General features: G+C 46.4%; 1 protein-coding gene across 1 annotated transcript in view; it reads right to left on the bottom strand.

Annotated features, from left to right (window-relative positions):
- Positions 1–589: 589 nt before the first annotated feature.
- The window catches only part of TEK (TEK receptor tyrosine kinase), a 118,783-nt gene continuing 104,728 nt past the window's right edge, over positions 590–14,644 (bottom strand). Inside the window, exons 17-23 of the mRNA XM_079791436.1 lie at positions 11,924–12,114; positions 11,283–11,396; positions 6,610–6,680; positions 5,664–5,704; positions 4,719–4,815; positions 2,424–2,523; positions 590–1,629 (exon numbers count right to left, since the gene is read on the bottom strand). Of these exons, the coding sequence (XP_079647562.1) occupies positions 1,555–1,629; positions 2,424–2,523; positions 4,719–4,815; positions 5,664–5,704; positions 6,610–6,680; positions 11,283–11,396; positions 11,924–12,114 (689 nt within the window). The 3' untranslated portion in view covers positions 590–1,554. The remainder of the gene's footprint in view (positions 1,630–2,423; positions 2,524–4,718; positions 4,816–5,663; positions 5,705–6,609; positions 6,681–11,282; positions 11,397–11,923; positions 12,115–14,644) is intronic.

The raw sequence follows: 14,644 nt of genomic DNA, 5'->3' as shown, positions 1-14,644 counted from the left end.
AAATATTATATACGTGGATTTTTAACTACACAGGTGATTGGCACCCCTAATCACCCACCATGTTGTTCAAGGGTCAACTGTATTTAGACATATTTTCAATGGCTCTTCATTCGAGGTTCCACTTACTTGGTTAAATCAGTGGCCTACCAGCAGTCTTGCTTTTTCCTCTGTCTCCCCTTGAATATGCTGTTGTGAATGAAGATCCTTAGGGGTAAACTCAGTTTCCTTGTCCTTGTTGTTGAATGCATACAGTTGGTTAGATGGCAGGAACATGGAACTGTAATGTGGTATGTTGACTGTTTAGCATCGTCACACAATTAGAAGGGAATCCGGTACTAAGCCCTCGGTTCTCATTGAACCACTACCAGTGGGGTGCTGCTCTGGTGCAAGAACATGGACTAGACCGTAGAACACTTCTGGAAGATGTTTCCAATCTGTGAGCTTGACGTACCATGCCGAATGGAGAATTCCAGAAACTGCCCTACATGCATGTTACTGACAAGTTAGAGAATGACGATTTAAGGTGTTTTTCTATAAAGTACAATGAAGACATTTGGAAATACTATGAGACACATTGCTGGACAAAACAGTGGGTAGGCAAGACATTTATTCACTTACTATATGATCTCAGTGTAACATGTGCCTACAGTATAAACAGTAAACGTACAACGGGTCAAAACTAAACGTTTTTACAATGTGCAATACATTAGGTATGTTAATTTGACATGATAAATGTCACATGTCTCCCAAATGTAACTCCAGGATTCCTATTTTAATGTCTTCAAACACACAAATCAATCTTACCAGAGAAACTAAAACCAAATCCCATTCATTTGTCTTTCAAACTTATTTATACATGTCAAAAGGTTTTAGGCATGTAAGGAATGAGACTTAAGTCTATTTTTAGATGTTAATGTTCTGGACAGACTGATGGGCACCGGTAACATGTAAGCATGTTGTCAAATGACTGTGAAACTGGATGGCTGTCACCGGTGAGGGAGAAGCCTTAGAGACAGGAGAATCTGCTTTACATGTCATCACCTGGGTTTTCCCATCTCTTTAATGTTGACCTATGTCCTGTTAAGACTCCTACAACTCCCACACTTTTCTTACCTGTGCTGTCAGGATCAGTGTTAGGTTTGTTAACAATATTTTACTTCTATACAGCAAGACATTTTAGAGCATTCAATATAAAGGTAAATATCAAAAATATCTAGGACAATAATGAGTTATGCAATCATTGTACTTTCACACCTATCTTTAAAATCCACACATTTAGAAAAATATATTATTGCATATGAAACCACAAACAGGTATTCTGAGTTCAGCCCATTCTGACTCAAAATAGTATGTACAGTTCTATGTAGAGTCAGAGTGTGCTGTAGATTCACACCCGGGTCTTCGTGTGAAAGTCCCAGACATACAGCAGTATACACACTCCACGGTTCTCCGTCTCCTCTTGGCACAGACTCGCTTGCTGTCTCGGCATTGGCTGTCAAGTGTCTCTCGTGCCCGTGAAGGGGTGACAGAATACATAGACGGTGGAGGCCTGCCCTAGGCCGCTTCTTCAGCAGAGCAGTCGATCCCTGCGTAGGTAAACTTCTCATACAGCGTGGTATTCACGTAGGTCTGGAAGAACAAGAGTGGCTGAGAGGCGGCCTCAAAGCAAATCTCTGCTGTGCTTTGCTTGTTTCCATTCAAATACCAGGTACTTGGGGGACACTTTTTTCTGTCCTCAGTTCCTTTTGTATTTGACAACTTTCTTTCTGGACTGTATGTACCCCTTGACTTCTGCCAGTAAATGTTCCTCTCACTTCCCCTGTTTCTGAGCTTCCCTTTCTCACTGTTTCTCACTGGTCCCTCCTGAAGTGTTCCGGCTGCTAAGGGCCCTGCCTCTGCCCACTTCTCACCTTCACGGCACCCATGTCATCAAACCCACATCTCGTTCTGGTTTAATCACCACTTGGGTTTTGATGACTGTCAAAATATATCTCCCTAATTTAGATTTGCCTTTTAAACTCCAGATACACAGAGCCAGCTACCTTCTAGAAATTTTTATAGAATTCTTGACCCTCCCCATAGTAACCTGCAGACCATGCTCTGGTGTTACCTGCTGTGTGCCCTTGGGTCTGTTTCCTCGTCTATAAAATTACAGGGTCAGGCTGAGGAGATGTAAGATTCCTTCTAACTCAAATGGGCTAATTTTATATGTTGTTCTGTGTGTGACTATATCCTGTATAGAGTTCTTATTTCCTCCAAAACTGTAACTTCCTCAAGGTTGGGGGCCACATCTTTTGTGTCCCTGTAATACCTAGGGCTGTGCCCAGAAGAACTCATTAAATTGCATCAAACGATTTTTATTCACCACACTGGGCACATGAGGAATTCCAATGAAAGAGCCTCTGGTTGAACTCCATACTCACCTTCCGTTCTTCTAACATCCGGTTTAAGGACACCAGAATCTGGGCAAATGAGGGCCTCTCATATGGCTTCTCCCTCCAACACTGTCTCATTAGATCATACCTTTGAAAACAAAGAGTTAAAGGGTTACCTTAGTGACTGTGCTGCAGTCCTGGGCATGGCCAGGTGCAGAGTATGGAAATAAGAGAAGAGAATGTGGCCTTTCAACCCACAGTCATTAAGCTTGGCCAGCAGGAGATGGAGGTACGGCACTAGGAAGCTCCTATTAGGCCTCCCGCCTCCCTATCCAAGCCCTCTTTCCTCTCCCAGTAGATCTAACGCCCACCCAGGTGCCACGCCTGGGGATCTTGGCCTCAGCTCTTCTGATCAGCTGGAAAGAACTGAGTTATGTCTCTAGGGCAGCATTTTCCTTGGAATATTACATCTCTCAAAATATTAGTGTTTCATTTTTAAAAAATGTCTTCAAGCTCAAATAAGTGTGCAAAATTGCCACTTCTGCATATCCCTCTTAGGGGTCAGCTAGTAAAACCTTGAGAAATCCTGCCATTAAGAATAAGCAAACAGCCTGGCTGGTGTGGCTCAGTGGTTGAGTGTCGACCTATGTGTTGGGGAGCACAAGAGACTTGGTTGGAAAGTCTGTAAGGAGGACATTCTGAGAAAAGGGAAGTGTGTGAAAGGCCACCTGCCCTGTTTGTTGGAATTCTGACTTAGGGGAGACTTAGAGGGGTGTTGAAGGGGGTGCCCCTAATTATTCCTTGACCTTTCCAAACAAGCCTGTGCATGTGCAGACCCCGGGGTGTTTACTAGAATCCTTATGCTTAATCCCTGGATGCCCTAGCCTAGAGGACAATGTAAACACATGTGTCCTCCCAAGATTCCTCACCCTACTGATTGTATCTGAAGATAAAAACTGCAATAAGAGACAGGCAATAGAGGCTGCTCTAGCTACTAAAGACAGGGACCCCTTAGCCCTCTCTTGCACAAACTGTGTCTGAGTAATTTGTTTATCCATCATTCAGGGGCTGCTGGTCAGCCCCGGCACCTATGAACCAGGAGGTCACGGTTCGATTCCTGGTCAGGGCACTTGCCCAGGTTGTGGGCTCGATTCCCAGTGGAGGGCGTGCAGGAGGCAACCGATCCATGATTCTGTCTCATCATTGATGTTTCTCTCTTTCTGAAATCAATAAAAAATATACATACATATATATTTTTAAAAACAAGCAAACAAAAAACCCTGTTTAACCAGGTTTAGCACAACACTTCCCAAATACGAGTATAACTGACCCCAGAATTCCTTTCTCCCTGTGTTATTAATGTCTTGCATGTTCCATAAACATAGCTTGGGAAGCATGGTCGAAGGCAGTACTTTCTCAAATGTGGCCAGAACTACTTGCATTATCAGGATGCAGATTCTGGGAACCCACACTAGACCCTCTGAACCAATGCCTGGGAGTGGGGTTCAAGACTTCACATACTGAACAAGTGCCTCCGGGAACCTAATGTGCACAGACTCTCAGCCATTGGCCTTGGGTGTCAAGGATTCTAGAACAGTTTGTACTTTAACAGAAGTCTCATAACAACTGAGAAAGCTCACTTCTCATGGGATGAATCTCAAAAGGTGGCATTTTGGAGACTTGGTCCAGTGATGGTTCACATACCACAAGGTCCGCCCAGGACAGAAGAGGTTGTGCCTCTTGTGCCGGGAACCTAATTACACCCTCTTTCACTCTTGGACACTAAATTATTTATTCCACCTAGAGCCTTCCACTCTTCAAATTACTCCAGTTAGGCAGTTTCTCCATCAGCTAGGCTGTGGGAATTCCAGTATCACTAAAGTTCATCATTCTTCCCCTCAGAGTTTCCACTATAGGAAGTAATCTTTATAGAAGTGAAATCCCATGAAGAAAAAAATCCATCTTCCTTAACGTAACAGCTTGAAATTCTATCCCCCGAGTTCATCTCAAGATTGCATACATTTATTTGTGAATAATGTCATCAATTTATTTCGGATCTTTTCTGCTTTTGCTGACCTCATCTTCAGCCTTCCTAAGAACTGTCACCTTCAGTTCCTCCTGGATTTCCATGCCTGGGATGCTCCTCCTTCCTGCCATTGCATAACCATCTTAGGGTAAAGAACCCCATTATCGCTGCTCTTTGTGACCTCCATGAGTGCGTGCGTGCATGAAGGTATATGTATCTGTGCAGGAGTGAGATGATCCCTTCACTGGAGTCTGTCTACCAATGAAACAGGCAGCAGGGAGGTGAAGATAAATGGCCGTAGGACAGGCCCGACTTACACCTCATCGTCACAGTTCAGGGGCTTCTCCAGTCTGTAGCCCTGCGGAAGCTTCTCGTAGAGCTCTGCACACGTCATCCCGCAGTAGGGGGTGCCGCCTGGAAGAGAGGAAACGTGCCCTCAGCCCCTCTGGTGCAGAAGCCAAGGTCTCCTGCCCACGGGCTCAGAAGCCAAGAGACTGGGAGAAGGAAGGGGTGTATCAGGGTGCGCCCCCAGCGTGACCTTCCTCTCTGAGCAAACCCACCGCAATCAAAGCTGTCCTTGGGCAGACGGCACCACAGTGCAAAGATCCACGTCCTACTCACAGCGCTGCTGCTTTCCCAAGTCTGTCTGCACACAGCACACCCATCGTACCAACACGGTGTACCTTTCTCCTAACTGGAAGTAGTTATATTACGTACTTCTTGTTTTGTCTACTCTACAGTTCCTAATTTTAAATCTGAAAGCATACATAGTTGTAGAAAACTTGGAAGATATAAAAAAGCATGAAGAAAAAAATACAATAGCTTTTATTACCCTTCTGTGTAGTCCTTCTAATCTTTTAAAGTGTAATAATTAAAAATGGGGTCATAATGAACGTGAAATTTATTTTTTGGGGCATGCACATTCTCAGAGGCTATTCAATAGCCTTCAAAACGTGATTTTTTTTTTTTTACTCGACTACATCATACCACCTTGACGTTGTGGAAATAAACTTGGAAGAGCTCTCTGACATCTTTGCACAAGCGGGGACAATTAACCTATAACAAAGCTCACGGCCACCAGGCTGTTACAATTACACATGACATCAGATATGGAGAAACATGGGACTAAAACCCACTCACATGTGGGAACCCACACGGCTGTTTCCAAGTGACATCTGGTGGCACCACATATAGATGGTCCCTGTGGGGCCCACAGTGAGGGAGCACAGGCGGGGCCCTGGGAGACACACCCGGATACTCACCTAGGCTAACGATCTCCCACAGTAACACTCCGTAGGACCATCTGCGGACGGGAAATGGGAAACCAACCATCAGCGTCCTTAAAGAGCTGCAGCAGTCATTGCCCCAAAGCCAGGATGGCTGACCCTTCCTCCGAAGAGAAAATGCTAAGTGCCTGCTCGCTGGGACAGGCCCATGCACACAGCACGTGTTTCTCTCCTCCTAGGTCTGGGGGGATTGTAACAGGGAAACGGGGTCGGTCCTGCCAGAGCCCCACTTACTTCAGGTAGCGAGTACAAAGTGGTGCTATGGGAAGCAGGTCAAATTCTAGGCCAGACAAATTGGCGTTAAATCCCACCTCTGCCACCTGATGCTCATGCAACTTACTGCACCCTCAGGCCTCTTCGTATATGATTCTGAAAGTGGGGATGCCAGCTTCTAGCTCTGAGCTATGCAGACATGATGTGAGATAATGCCTCAAAGGCGCCCTGCACACAGTGAGGGTATAGTAATTGCCAGCGTCCTCCTCACCCCCAGCTTAAGGAAACCCCATGAACAAGTCCCCTCAACTCTCTCAGCCTCAGTTTTTCCTCCTTAAAATAGGGCTTGTGGGCAAGACGGTCTAAGTCTCAATCCCACCCCTTCCTTTCACCATCAGCCTGAGTCTTGTCACTGCAGCCCGCAAGCGGAGGTGGTCTCCCTGGCTGACCACCCGGCCAGCCCTGACCCTCAGCAGCTATTCTGGGTCCCAGGCACCAAGCGCAGTCTGAAGTGGAGCCACGGAGGGCCGGCGAGCCCCTTGCTCCCCTGGACATCAAGCCTTGGCCACGAGGTCTGTCCTTGACCAGCAGAAGGAAACCTAAGCCTGCCACCCTGACTTCCACCCGGACACTGCCCACTCTGCCTCCATTTAGTCTATGAACTTCTTGACTGAGTAGCTTTGTCCCGGAGACCGCGAGGCGTACTCACACATCACTGTTGGTTGTGTAGACGCTGTAATTGAGGGACTCGATCGCCATCCAGCGCACTGGGAGCCGCCCCTGCAGAGAACAAAGTGAGATGCTCTTAGGCAGGAAGGACCCTTCTCTAGGCTGGCTTCCCCGAGGCGGGGCTCACCCAGGCCCCAGGGAGCCCGGTGTGGAGCTCCAAAGACACAAGGAATGACAGGCTCAGGAGCTGTTTGAATATGTTCCACCTACAAGTGTGATTTCAAATTCAAAGACATGCAAATAATGTAAGTCCTACTTACCTCCAGGGGTCCTACTGCAGTTTTACATGAACAAAAATGGGTGTGCATGTGAGTGTATGTGTGTACTTGTAGTCATTTATTCCTTTCATTTTTTTTTTTCATTAATCCTCACCCAATGATATTTTTCCCATTGATTTGTAAAGAGAGTAGAAGAGAAGGAGAGAGGGGGAGAGATAGAAACATTAATGTGAGAGAGACACATTGATCGATTGCCTTCTACACACACCCCGATCGGGGCCGGGGATCGAACCTGCAACCCAGGTACATGCCCTTGACCACTGAGCTACGCCGGCCAGGGCCAATCTTTTATTCTTTTATTCAATTTGTGGCTCTCAGAGACACTCAGTTTGAAAGGGGAGACACGGCATAGAAACTGTGGTGCAGGAGGTGGGGGAAGAGTTTCCAGAGGAGGGGACTTCGAGCTTGGTTCTGAGATGTGTAGGCGGCATCGGTGGGTGGGGGAGGAGAGAGCATGGCAGGCCACAAGGAGCGGGGTGCAGATATACCACCAGCGGAGGAAAGGACCTCTAGCCAGTGAGGTTTACACTGGGTTTGGAGGGGGGTCAGACCACTCACTCGCCCTTTGGGTGCCTGGCCCTGACTGCCTCTCTAGGCTATCCCCATTTTCTGGCTTACTGAGTCCAGTCTTGGAAAAATGAGATGCAGACTAGACATTAGGGAGTGTGACTTCTGAGTTTTATTCCTGGTTTCCTCGGTTTTCCTCTGATTTGGGGCTCCCTTCTATCCACCCACCCAGGGACCCTATGAACCCATTGAGAGAGAGAGACCTGTGCCAGGGGCTGGGCCCGGTGCTGACCGTGGCATTTCAGCCACATGCGCTGGGTGGGACAAAATCAGGAGTCCTTTAGGGGGTCTTCCTCAGCCCCCTGACCCTGGAGCAGGTGTTCTCCCAGACCACCCACCCGGGAGCCCAGCCCTGCCCCAGGATTATGCCTGCAAGCTCAGTTCTCTCCAAGGTCTTTGTGAAGTGGTAATATTCTGAAGCTCTTTCTGCTCATAAATCCTGAATAGTCATTTCATACTTTAAGGCTCAGCTATGGAAGTGTCCTTTGTCACATCTACGTCTTCAGTACTCTCAACATTCCCCCCTCCCTTCACAGTACATCCACTCCCTCCACCCTCCCCCCCCCCCCCCCCCGCATCCCCACCAGCTAGTCTAGTTCTCTCCCCCCAGCACAGCCAAGGACTGGAAAGAGTTCCTACATTCTCTGCTCTGTCTTTGCTTTCTCTTCCCTGGTGGCTTCTGACCTCATACTTCCTAATTACTAATTTCCTTGTTCATTTTCATTTTTTTCACCTGTTTTGGATCTGTCCACGGCTATCTGTCCCCACCGCTATCACCGAGGGTCAGGCCACCGTCACCGTTTACCGGATGGCACCCACCTCTCCCTAAGGGCCTGTTCTCCACCACCACAAGCAGAGTGTCACTCTAATTGGCAAATACAGCCACGTGGTTCCTTTCCTTAAAATTTCTCAATGCCCCTATTGTCCCAACATCCCAAATCCTCAGTTGAATCCCAAATCCTTAGCTGGAATTCAAGGTTTTTCAAGAAGACCTTATCCCTTCTTCCTCCTCCAACCTTGAATTTTTAACTCTCCCTCTTTTCAGCATGATGCTCCAGCCATACTGAATTACCTAATTCCCAAATGTCTCGCACTTCCCTTTGCCTCTAGGCTTTTAGACATCCTGCACCCTCCAGATCATCGAATCCATTCTAACATCTCTGCTATCTACTTAATATCCACTGCAACACTTAGCCTCCTCCAGGAAGCCTTCCGTGATGTTCCATAGGCTCACTTGGGTATGCTTCCTCTGTGTTCCCATGGCATGTGCTTTCCTGGCCCTCAGCATGTGTTAATGATGACAGTTGTTCATTATGTGTTTATCTGTGAGCTCTTTGAAGGTGGAGTCTGTGTATGACTTATTTTACCTCCAAACTTAGCACAAAGCACAAAACATTGTAGTAAAAAAAAAATCGATTATGAGGGAAAGCATATGTTAATCAATGAAAATAAAACCCCATATCAGTGCATTAGTTGGCAACACTTCCTATATGAGAATCACCTAAGATTTTTTTTAAACACACACACACACTGATGCAGAACAACTAAGTCAGCATATCTAAGCAGCAGGACTCCACATCTGTATTTTTTAAAAACTCCCCAGATGGTTCTAAAGTGCAATGGGAGTTGAAAATCTGACTTAAATGGGCCAGAGAAAGTAGCCACTCTGCCCTCTGGTGGTGTCTTTCTGCGTTGCACCCTTCTTGCAAGGAGCTTGCAAGCCTCTCCAATCCCTTCTCCTTTCCTCCTCTTCCTTACCCCTGTATCCTTCCTCCTCAGACCCCATGCCACCAGGGAACACTACCCTGCCATTAGGAAATAGAGTTAAGCCCCAAACAGTGCTCTGTTCCTTTAAGAATTCCTCGTAACCTCCCCAAGACTACAGAAATCCCCGCTATTTATGAAATGCCAAGCAAAGCATCAATCACCTTGGACATCTGAGAGCATCCAAATAAAGTGAGCAGGTTGTAGGATAACTTGTATTTATCCCTCCACCTCCTCATCTAGGGGCCACGTCACCCAAATTCAGGAGTGAAGCGAGGAAAGGGATTCTGTGAGGGAGACTTTCAGGTGGCACAGGATGGGGAGGGGGGACGTGGAGCAGTGGGTGGTGGGTCCTGCTTCTTTAAGACAAGCCCCGCAGAGAAACATCTGCTGTGAGAGGGACAAATTCTGAAAAGCGTAGGGAACAAGTACTACCTGGAAACCATCCCTCAGGGAGGCACCTGTAGCTTCAGAAGGTGACAGGTTGGGTGGTGTCTCTAAGGGCCAGAGGGACCCCAGTTCAAACCCTGTTCAAGAAAGGGAGGGGAAAGGTCCAAAGTGGCTCCGTTCACTGTGACTGTAACTGTGAAAATGTGGATGCTGTGGAGGGCAATAAGTAAAAAATAAAAAAGAAGTGTCACAGTGGTGAACTACAGGTCATTTCCTTTTCAAAGCATTCTTGAATCTGGTTTCTGTGTTATCTTGTCAGCCACTAAAATAAGCATTTTGAAAAGAAAGGAAACCTGCGTTTGAGGATAAACTCTGAAACCTGAGCCTTGTGGAGGCAACTGGATAGCCCCAAAGTAAAAAGAGCCTCCGTATCACATGAAAACTGGACCCGTCCCAGGAGCGCCAAGCCCGGGCAATGCTCATCAGGCCTGGAAAAGGGAGAGCTGGCCACTGAGTGACCCGCAAGCACATGCGAGGACAACAGGAACTGTCGCCCCGAGGCCCTGCAGCCCAGCCTCAGGGGAAGCAGGGGTGGTGGCATGCTGCTGGGGAGACCGCTGAGCCTCCCTGAAGACAGCGGGAATGCTCTTCAGGTACTTTCTGAGCCTCTCCCAGCTAAGATTCAAGGTTCTCTTCAGGTACTCCCCAAACCAGTGTGTCTGCCCCTGTGCCAGTCAGAGCCAGCCCACGGGAGGGGGGTTACCTGGAGAACAAAGAAATCTACCAGCCCTAAGCCAGGCCCCCAGCAGCCTGGGAGCCATATTCTTCATCAGTGGGTGCTCCCTTGATGCGTCAAGCTCCCTCCCTTTCTCCTTTCCCCCACCTTGTTTCAGTAACCCCCCTTTGAATCTGTTTCTCCTTCTACCTTGATTTCTATTCTGGGGGGTGGAAAGGGGGGTCAAGAACCTTTTCACCGAAAACATTGGCACAGTACGAATACCCAGGGATGTGGCATTGCCAGGGCTTTCTGATTCCAGGGTGGGCAACAAAAGCAGAATGAGGTCCAACTTCTTACTTCTGCTAACACTGTGGTTAGGTTCTCCCGGGATCAGACGCGAGATAAATATTACTGTTTGGGAGAACGGGTCTCATTAGGTGAACATGGATTTGATTGATTTGGGCTTGACAGGGCCGTGGGGAACTTTTTGCAAAGAGGGAAATCTGTGGGCCTTTGGAAGTCCTGAATTTCTCCCTGGGGCTCCTTGTGATTTGGGAGCCTCATTAATTGACTTTCCTTATATTTGGAAAATATGCTCAATGTCTTTTCTGCCCCTCCCATGTTTGCTGTGCTTGGAAGGAGATTGTGGGACCTCCTCGCACAGGGTCTGGCCGGATCCAGAGCTGAGCCCTGCACCACGAGGCTCATGTGAGTGAGTACCTGGCCACCTGTGATGGTGGCTTTTTTGCTGGTAGTTTGGATCCTCCAGTCATGTTAGGAATCAAAACTTAGAAAGGATGTTTGCTGGGCCAGGGACATCTCTACTGGGGCCCACGGTAGACGCTTCTATCACCGCAGAGCAATGGTCTTAGAGCAGCAACATCAGGATGGGAAGGCAACTTGGAAAGGGAATTATTGGGTCTATTTGGAACTCACCATCGTCTTTTTCACATAAACTTCTTGACCTCGGGACAATCCAAAATCGGCTATTTTGGCTACATAGTTTTCACCAACTAAAATGTTCCTGGCAGCCAGATCCCTGTGGATAAACTGAAATTTCAAAAAACGTCATGTATTTCCAGCATCATATTTGCTTTTTTAAGTCATTTTGTTAGTACCATGCCCTGGGGGCCAGCACTTTGGGAAATAGTGATGAGAGGTTAGGATGAAAATGGATTTTTAAATGTCACCACAATCCAGTTCCCTTCAAGTTGCTCCCTAAAACCCTCAGTGGATTCCACCAAATCTTGGGAAACGTATTTCAGGGAAGGGGGAAACCAGGTCATTAAATCTTCCCGTTGCCATGTCAGTCCTCTGCTCTGAGCATTATTTGGGCTAAGACAGGTTAAGGAGCTTCACCAAATACATATATGATATTCACTAGATAAATATATTGCCAGTGATAAGTGTTAACACCTATATAAACAGATGGAATATTAACAAGGTGATTAAAATTAGGGAGATTGTAAGAGGAATTAGAGAAGAGAGGTTGACTGGGAAAAAATGTTCAAATGTAAACTGATTCTAGAGAGCATTTCCAAGGAAAGATGTCCCAAGCAAGGTTCCTCGTGACAAACCTGTTTTTGGCTCAGGTAGTCCATGCCCCGGGCCACATCTGCGGCAAAGTGGAGCAGCTGCTGGGAGGACAGCGTGGAGGCGGTGCTGTTGGCGATGGCGAAGGCCGGGTCGGTCTCCAGCACGCGGCTCTTGCGCAGGAAGTCCAGGAGGTTGCCATGGGGGGCATACTCGATGGCCAGGTACAGGTAGCCTGTGGGGAAAGGGAGAGACACCCCTTACCAGGGGCCTAAAAAGCTCCCAATTTCTGAGCGGTGCCGTGGCCCTCGGAAATTGCTTATGAAACTTGTCATCTACAAGTAACATATCTGGTGGGACCAACCTCGGTACTGCTGGGGCAGTAGGACGAGAAGTGATACCTCCTGCCATACTTGAAGGGTGCCATACTGAGACCAGGGTGCCCCTCTTTCCCACCCCTCCCCTTTCCCACCAAATGCGGACTAACATGGACAGCTTCCTGGGTGCTTCCCCCTACTCGGTGGTAACAGTCTCAGGAAATCAAAGCATTTGTTTCCAGGGGGTCTAAGGCAGCCAGTCCGCATCATCTTTAGTTTGTTTGCTTATTTTTTGTTAACCCTCACCCAAGGATATTTTTCCATTGAATTTTTGGAGAGAGAGTGAGAGGGATAAAGGGGAGGGAGGGGGAGAGAGAGAGAGAGAGAGAGAGAGAGAGAGAGAGAGAGAGAGAGAGAGAGAGAGAGAAATGTGAAACATTCACATCCATTGGTTGCTTCCCCCACGCGCCCCAACCAGGGATGGGGATCAAGCCTGCAACTGAGGTACGTGCCTTGACTGGAATCAAACCTAGAACTCTTCAGTTCACGGGCCAACGCTCTATCCACTGAGCCAAACCGTCTAGGGCCACATCATCTTCTATTTTTTTATTCAGCACTGGTTGGGAACCTAATATGAGCCAGCCGTGTTATTTCAGTGTGTCTCTACTATTCTTGAGGTTATTTAAAAAATAAAAACAACAACCAAACCATGATTACAGATCCATAGCAGAAGAACCCACAGCTGATAGCTTACTCTCTCCAACCCTCTGCTCCTCCCTAAAACCCACACCAAGTCACCTCATTGCCAGTCACCGGGCAGCAGGGCCAGTGTCAGAGGTTGCATTTTGCTTATAGAGACCAGAAAAAACACAAATAAAACAATGGTTTTTAGAACACATTATGGTCCATTGTCTTGTTATTCAATTGTTTTTTCTTTTAATAAAAAACAATATTTTTGATAAAAACGTTGATCTTTAGAGCCAGTGAAAAGTAGAGTGGTTTTACTATCTTAATGATTTTGAACTTAAAAGGTATCCTAAGAAATTAAATTTCTGACCAAAATAAAAAAAATGTTCTAGCACTGAATCCTGTTGACTATAAGGAAAGATATACATAGTTCCTGGTATGACTACGCTTTCTCACTTCTTTACTGAAATATAAACCTTAAGAACCAATCAATTACATCCTGATGCAGGGGTGAGGAACCTTTTTTCTGCCAAGGGCATTTTGGATATTTATAACATCATTCACGGACCATACAAAATTATCTACTTAAAAATTAGCCTGCTAAATTTGGTCAAACCTTTAATTAATTCACCCTCAATGCCTTGGCAGGGCCAGACCAAATGATTTGCTGGGCCTTATACGGCCCGAGGGCCGGACGTTCCCCACCCTGTCGTAATGTGACAATAGAGCAAAATTTAAAAAGATATATTTTTCTGTTGTTGGTGTTTTTTTTTTTAACTTTCATTTACTGTTGCCCCATGCTGATGACTGTTTTCAGGAAGTGGCTCAAAAATAAATGTCATTACTCCATTCTTTAACGTAAGGGACATGCTCTGACTTTCAGAATTACACCCTTATTGGGTCGCAGAGTGATGTATTGTCTGCCTCACCAGTATTTTTAGTTTAATAAATTGAGGAAAGGAAGCAGTCTCTTTTCCATTGTTGGTTTTGTGCTGCAAAGTCAACAAGAGGTTGTCAAGTTTGTAAATAATTACTTTGTGGAGCTTTTTTGTAGGAGAAAACTTTTCCACGAGAAATTGAGTGTCAGCATAGATTCCGAACCACAAACCCAGGTAGCATGCAGAGGTAAGTCTCTCAATAAATATTTAAATTAGTAATATATTAAGTACTCAACAGAAGTACTCAGTAAATATTTGAATCAATAATATAGGGTGAACTTTAAGAGTATGTGCAACATAGGGTAGTTGTCAAGCTCCGCTGTAATTGTACAGGAAATTGTGTAAGTTGAGAAAATAATAAAGCCCATTATTATAATAATTATTTGCCCTAAGTATTATCAAATGCTTACATATTACAGATCGTTGGCATTCATGGATTTGACATTCAGAACATCAGCTGCATGGGACTGGTAGGAAATGAGAAGATAGACAACTAACCAGAACCAAGGCCTTCGCTCTGCCTGGGACTGGGCTCCGGCAGTGGTAGCTGAGCCAACTTCTGGATTAGCGAGCACGGGGCATGTGGGAGCCAGGGATGCCTTTGGGTGGAAATGACTGAACCACATCAGAGGGCAAATGATCCGGCCTTCGCTCCTACCTCCAAAAAGATGCCAAACCTTGGCACAGCCCATAAATGAGACTAGTCATTCAGATTGAAACTGTAACGTAAGGTTATTCTCTTTCCTAATTTCAATGTGGAATTTGCCTGATTAAAAAAAAAAAAAAAAAAAAAAAAAAAAAGCCTGTCAGGAGAGACAGGAAA

Source organism: Cnephaeus nilssonii, assembly GCF_951640355.1.
Source record: "Cnephaeus nilssonii genome assembly, chromosome: 14".
In the NCBI taxonomy this organism is placed as follows: Eukaryota; Metazoa; Chordata; class Mammalia; order Chiroptera; family Vespertilionidae; genus Cnephaeus; species Cnephaeus nilssonii.
This window is presented reverse-complemented; position numbering and strand designations above follow the sequence as displayed.